The sequence below is a fragment of the Lolium rigidum genome, chromosome 3, assembly GCF_022539505.1.
Source record: "Lolium rigidum isolate FL_2022 chromosome 3, APGP_CSIRO_Lrig_0.1, whole genome shotgun sequence".
Taxonomy (NCBI): domain Eukaryota; kingdom Viridiplantae; phylum Streptophyta; class Magnoliopsida; order Poales; family Poaceae; genus Lolium; species Lolium rigidum.
In genome coordinates, this window is record NC_061510.1 from 300,031,647 (window position 1) to 300,038,784 (window position 7,138).

Sequence of the window (7,138 nt, forward strand, 5' to 3'; positions counted from 1 at the left end):
CGATCCTACCCTGGCATGAGGCCGGATTTTTGGCCGGACATTTGACCGGAAATTCCAAAAGGTCGGACTTTTTTTTGGGGGGGGGGGGGGCGGATTATCCGGCCCCAACTTAGGCCGGATTATCCGGCTCTCGAAAGCTTCCAACGGCTGGATTTTGAGAGGGGGTATTTATACCCCCTTCTTCTTCCTTCCAACCTGCTCAATCACTGAAGAAATTCTGCCAAGCCTCACCACCATTAGAGCCACCTCAAAGAACACGAGATTTGCAAGATCTACTACTCCACACATCCAAAGCTCTTGATCTTTGGAGATTCGAAGGAGAAGACCCCGATCTACCTCCTCACCGAAGCGATTTACATTTACCCCTCATATGCTTGAGGGCCCTCTTGCTAGTGTTCCTCTTTGGATCCCTAGTTGTTGTTGTTGATGTATGCTTGTTGATTTGTTGTGTTGTTACAGATTTGAGAGCCTCAAATTTGGTTGTAGATGTGTGCCCCAAGAACCTTGTAAAGGCCCGATTTCCGCCTTGAGGAAATCCCTTAGTGGGAGTGGGCTAGGCCTTCGTGGCGTTGCTCACCGGAGACCTGAGTGAAGCCTTCGTGGCGTTGGTTTGGCTTTCGTAGCAACCACACTCCTCCAAACGTAGACGTACCTTCTTGCAAAGGAAGGGAACTACGGGAATCAACCCCGTGTCTCCGCGTGCTCCACTCTTGATTACCTCTATCCTTTATCCCTCCCTATATATTTCGTAGCTATATCTTGCTTAGTTGTTAACCTTGTCATATAGGTAAATTCACACCTTTATTTCAAGCCTAAATTGAAAAAGAACTAAAAAATTGGTTAGCACCTATTCACTCCCCCTCTAGGTGCGGCATACGATCCTTTCAGTACCTCAGCGAAGTAGTCCTGCATCAACATCACCAATCCCGGATGCAGAGGCGGCCGACAGTCGATCCTCATTTTTTCATCTTCCGGTTCTCTCGTCGTGGAGGCTCTGCACAACCACATCAACATGTCTTCAATGTCTTCATTGTCGGATCGATCGAAATATGCATCCAAGGACGCGCTCCACGCCGAACTCCACGATTTGCTCCACAAACTCATCTATTTCCAAGAATCAGACCCGTACTTTTAAAAAATCGTTACTAAAATGTAAGCATGATCGAAAGCGAGGCGGAATCGTACCTTCGAGCAACAGCGAGGTGGGCAGAGGCGAGAGAGCGGGCGGGGACTACCGATGATGGGAGCGCAGGCGGAGAGCGCGGATGGGTGCGTCCACGAGCAAAGGGGCGAGCTCGGGCGGAGCGGTTGGATTCAACCCATGCTGCTTTCACCGAAATCCAGGGCGGCAACGATTAGGCGACGCTAGCGGTTGAACTAGAAAGCACGCCTCGGCGCTAGCAACGGTGGAACGAGGGTGGGTACGCTTCTAGGGGCGCTGCGAGGTTGGAGCAGGCGAGATCTAGGGCTGGAGGTTGGAGACGGCGACGGTGTCAGGGTTTCGAGCTTAATGTTCAACACGCGGTTGAGTTTCGACGTGATGGGAAAAACACCAAATTTCAGCCGCAGATCCGAGTATATCCAGAATATGGAGGCAGGATTGGGATTTGCTGCAAAAAAAATCAGGGTCAAATTTTTTTGCTGCATCTGAGCGCGAATCTTTTTCAACTTGCTACCGGAAATTGGCAGTTAATTCTCGGTTTTAGCCCGGATAAGGTATCCGCTAGTGATTCTCTAATCTGGTATGTTGCGCCTGTGCCGGTGCCTGGTGGGAACACTCCGAAGTCCGGCTAATCAAATTGTTTTCACTTTGTCAGGATTGGGCCAATTGGTTAATTACTGGTAATCAAATTGAGACCAAAGTTTGCATGCCGGCGGTAAACCGACATCGTCGGCATCATGGCACATCATAGTGATAGCCACATCTTCAGCTCCTTCACATCGATCGGCGCACAAGTTTTTCACGTCTAAATTTGACAATCAATCTGACTAAAAGAAAACGAAATTATATGTCACAGTTGAACTTAAATTTGAACAACAGTTCTAATGTTATACAACTTACAATATGTCTTTGTGACACATGTGTTAGTGTGTTACTGCTCAAATTAGTGGTCAAAATCAGAAAACAAGATAACGAGGACCCCAGACACAAAGGAACGTCTTTCACAGCAAGGCATGCTGAGCCTTTAGTTTTTCAGCATTACAACAACAAACACCTCAGAGAAATTATGAGTACATTATGCAATGTGTCACAACAAAATAATACCGAAATTTTGTAGTTTATAGGTACATCTAGCTCAATTACAACTTTCTAATACTAAGAGGAGTTTTTCTAAGGTGGGGTGCACCTACACCCTCACTTCTTTTACACGATCTAATAAAAGTTCTGAAAACACTAGTATATATATGGACCCATATAAAAAGGTAAAAAAAACCACTGTTCAAAAACTAGGCCAATTCAACGATTACTAGGCCGATTAATCGCTACTAGGGGCTTGACCGTGTTGATTACCATTAATCTTTTGCGTTAATCCTTTAGCCCGATTAATCAGTCCGAAAGTCCGATTACTAGGTATTTTCTCGATTAACTACCACACTTGGTTAAAAAAGTTACAACATTTTCAATGCATATCGCTAATACAGGCGCTACCCCTCCCCAATAAAGTAGATTTTGCGAAGCTCCCGCTTGATTGCAGCCTCCAGTAGCTTCATTTTCACTGTTGCCGAATAGTTTCTTGCTCCTAGGCCAGTTACTCATAGTTTCCCAGACCTCAGATACAGTTCGATCACCATGAGGAGCTCGTCCAGGAACTGGAGGATGCCTTCAAGGATTCGCTCCAGACCTTAAAGATTAGGTCATGGAGGAGAAGTGTATAAGTTTTTTTTAGGATTTTAGGCTTTAGAGAAGTAGGGAGAGACATATAGAGGCTCATATACTATTATTTTTCTTATATAAACTGTTTTAAGTGCTAATTTGTGTAGGTTGCACCGATTAATAGCCGACCGATTAAATTAGTTAATCGTCCGAATTCCGATTAATCTCTACTCCCAAGCCGGCCGAGCAGTTAACGATTACCGATTTCCTTAACATTAAAAAAACTATAAATTTTATGTTTATATAAATTTGCTACCAGTAGTTATTTTTCTTGCTCCTTCCAGCTCTTATAAGCTGAAGTAGCTGTGATGCTTCACTAAGGATGAAGATTCTTCTCATGTACACAAAGGTACCATGCCGCTGGCTGGGTCATCTTTTTTTTTTTTTGCCGTTGGCCGAGTCATCTTAAATGAGAAGAAACCTCCGAAAGCCCCATACCATTGAAAACAGGATTGTTCTGTTTCCTCATCATAGAAGATGATCCCAGTTCCTGGTTCAGCAGTGTTTGAATATCAGGTTCTTGAAGTGATCCCTGCGATGCAATGTAACTTTCTGTAGTCGCATTTTCAGCTGGATCTGACACTATAAAATAGTCTGTCGGCTCAGTTTGGTATGAATCAACAGATTTGAACAGCAAAATTTTTGGCCTGTTCGGATGCTCCTTAGCAGCCTCCTCCCATTTTTCTCTTGTTGTTGAAGTGACTCTAGGATCAAGCGTGATCTCTTTAAGATGTTTGAGACAGTCTATTTTGACATCGGAAAGGCCATGTAGATCTTTACAGAGCAGCTGAAGTGTAACAAGGAAGGGTAAAGCCCCGTCTTCTATTGTTGGGAAAGTTGGACGCTGAAGCTCCAAAGAAAGGCGTAGAAGCCTGCAGAACGCCTGATCTCTTACGATGAACTTCTCAAGGTCGTGAGCAATTAGTTTTAAGTACTGCAGGTCGCTCAAATTACTCAAAGCTTCAAGAACATCCGTTGTCAATTTAGTAGACGAAAGGCATAACTCCTTCAGACCCCGAAGTGAAACAACAAACTGAGGCAAAGCAGCCAAGTCGCCATGTAATTTCAGAGAGGTGAGATAGCAGGGTCCTTTTATGGGATTCAGGAAGTCTTTACAGCATTTGTCAAAATGAAGCGATAGAGATCGGGAACCGATATTTGCCTGTTTTTTGTCGTGAATAAACTGCTGAATGGTCTCCTTAAGATCCGTTCGGTCAGTGCAACCTGCCAGCGACTCACACCAAATCTTTACCTTACTCAATTTATTCATGTAACCTATAAGATGCAGGAACCCTCCACTTCCATCGGTAACAAATCCTGCTAGTGTTTCTAGGTTACTTTTCCCTTTGGAGAGAAACTCATGTACTTCACTCTTTGGCTTGACTCTATCTGGAAATTTAAGCTTCCCAAATAAGTGAATTAAACACGGCAACTGGAGGACTTCTACATGCAGTATCTTTACCTTTGTTCTCCTTACATCAAGTGATACCAAATGTTTCAGTTTTGCAATATCCCTTGGAATTCTGGTAACACCACCCCCAATGCTCAAATATTTCAGAAGCAGAAGGTTGCATATGTCTTTGAGATGCTCATCCTTCAACTCATCACATTTTTCAAGATCTAATACTCTAAGAAGATAGTACTTGCTGAGGTCCAATACAGTTTCACTTGCCTTACCGAAGATAGCTAGAGACCGCACAAGCGATAAATCGACATTGTTGAATCTATCAGCATCTGTAGCAGAGCTATGATGGAGAGAAAGCCGACGCACATATTTGGGCTCTGCCTTGTCATTGCAAAATAGTGTGACGAAGTTCTGAGATATGGACATGTGCAAAATGAACTCACGCATCATGCCATATGTTTGGCAAGTTTTCACATTATCATTGTTGCTCACATTGATCGGCTCAATGATGTTCCGATCCATGAGCACATCAAAAGCAGCTATGGGATCCAGGGTGCTAGGCGAAGGTAGCGGTTCTACAAATCCCTCCGCTAACCATCTTCTCAAAAGACTTTTCTTCCTGATGGGACGATCACTCGGGAACATACCAAAATATAGCAAGCAGGCTTTGAGAGCATGTCCAGGCAGAGTGGTGTAGTTACGAATCAGCACCCGTCGCATTTTTTCGAAGCTCTTATCGTTCTCCAGGTGATAACCTATCTGGGTGCAGACATCTTCACAGCTAGGTCCTGTTGGCCAACCCTTTGATTGCAAGAATTCACCTATTGTCACCAGCGCAAGTGGTTGGCCATCACACTTCTTCAAAACTTCTGCTGGATCAGGCTGCTTGTAACATGAATACTTGTCCGGGCAAGCTTTCTTGGCGAACAATTGTTCTGAGCATATCTTATCAAGTCTGCTCATTTTGTGCACATAGCCATTAGTAGAGCTGCAGGCATTAGCCACTGACTGAATAGTCGTCGTCACAACAATTCTGCTGCTAACATCCTTATCTGCTGGTAAGGCTGATTTGATGGTTTTCCACTGATCTTCTGTTCGAATGTCATCAATTACAATGATATATCTGGCAGTGATCATGAAGGAAAGCAATAAAATTAAAATCTTTTTGAAGTAAGAAGAAATGAAAAGATGATTAAACACCACTTCAAGTTACAACCCTATAAGTAGGATTTAGTTTTGTTTTTCAGTCCATTTGTGGCGTTTTACTGGTGAACCAACAAATTTTGGATGTTTTCGGTGATGCAATGGGCTGCATACCCAATAACTTTGGAGGATATTTTCAGTAAAACTCTGACAATTATTTTTCACAGACTTTGGTGACCAAAGTAGTCTGTCTAGCTACTGACAGAAGTTGAAATACCAGAATGGGAAGTCGTTTTGGTTTGTACTAACATTCTGGCCGTTATTCATTAAGAATTGGAGCATAATTGTTCAACTGACCGAGTATAAGTTTTGGCTCAAGCTAAACTAGCAAGAAAATACCAAACTGATGTATATGTGGGAGATAAATAAATAATACTAGGGAGATAATGTTTTCATGAAGCAAAATCGATCAGCCAAAGCCCAAAGTCAATTACCTCTTCCTCACCAACTGCTGTCTGAGTTCTACGCAGAGCTGGCCGACATCGGAGGGCTGCAGAACACACTCCCCCTGGCAAGAACGGGCGTCGGAGCAAAGTTTCCAGAGCATGTCCGCCAGCACCTCCCTGGGGCTCTTGAGCGCCGCATAAACCCACGCGTGCTTCTCGAATCTGTTGCTGCCGGTTTCTCTGTTGTACACCTCCGCGGCGAGGGCGGTCTTTCCCAGGCCGCAAAACCCGACGATGGAGATCACCTTGAGCTGCCTCGGCTCCCCATCGGCCAGCTGCTGCAGGAGCTCCGCCCGGGGCTCGTCGACGCCGACCAGATCTGCGTCAAGGATGCGCGGATCGGAAGGGGAGGAGGGCGATTCATCCACCAGCTGGGTAGCAGAGGAGGACTGGCCGGCCCCGGCGGCGGCGGGGAAGCCGACCAAGTACCTCTGCTTCCGCTCGTGCGCTTCCCTCGTCATCTGCCTCAGCCGCTGCATCTCCCGAGCGAGCTGCGCGCCGGTCTTGAGCGCCTTCGGGGCCCGGACGCTTCGGCGGAAGAAGGATGACTGCTCCTCCCAGGTCGCGCGGTACATCAGGCCGTCGATGCAGTCCTCTATGCCGTGAGCCAGTTCGCGCAGATCTTGGATCGACAGGCGCGCCGTAGACGAGGCTGTCGAGAGCTCGTCGTCATCGTCATCGATGGCGCCGACGATCATGCGGAGCTCCTTCACGAGGAATCTGATGTCGCTCTTGACGCCCTTGTGCAGCTTGTATTTCTCGTCAATCAGAGAGAAGAGCCTAGGCAGGATAACCTTGATGAATCCGCTCAAAAGAGCAGCCTCCATCTTCGTCTCCTAGCTACGCTCGCTCCACTACCGATCGGCTTATAGACGAGGGGCAGCTGGACCAAATGAGCGATGCGATTTTTCTACGAGGGAACATCAACTCTGCAGATATTTTTATAAATTTTTGTGTCCGGTATAATGGACAGAGCAACTATTAGCATTTTCTTTTATATTAAAAAAGAAATACCTTGTGTTTTTTTTTTTGAACAAGTCACCGGGTGAACACACCCGATCAAAGCTGCTATTATAAAAGCTGGAGTACAGGAAGACCCTAGAATTACAAGGTTTTACACAGGGGTCCAAGACAATAACAAAGAAGACCCTAGAGGAAAACTTGAAACGCGATCAAGTCCTCGAACGTCCTCTTCCTCCAGAACCAGCT

General features: G+C 45.6%; 1 protein-coding gene across 1 annotated transcript; it reads right to left on the reverse strand.

Moving 5' to 3' along the window:
- Positions 1-3,263: 3,263 nt before the first annotated feature.
- Positions 3,264-6,827, reverse strand: LOC124703618 (disease resistance protein RGA4-like). Its single transcript, XM_047235843.1, has 2 exons — positions 5,918-6,827; positions 3,264-5,403 (listed from the first exon to the last, which is right to left on the reverse strand). Exons 1-2 carry the CDS (start codon positions 6,754-6,756, stop codon positions 3,276-3,278), a joined length of 2,967 nt encoding a protein of 988 aa, XP_047091799.1. The 5' UTR covers positions 6,757-6,827; the 3' UTR covers positions 3,264-3,275.
- Between the last annotated feature and the right edge of the window lie 311 nt (positions 6,828-7,138).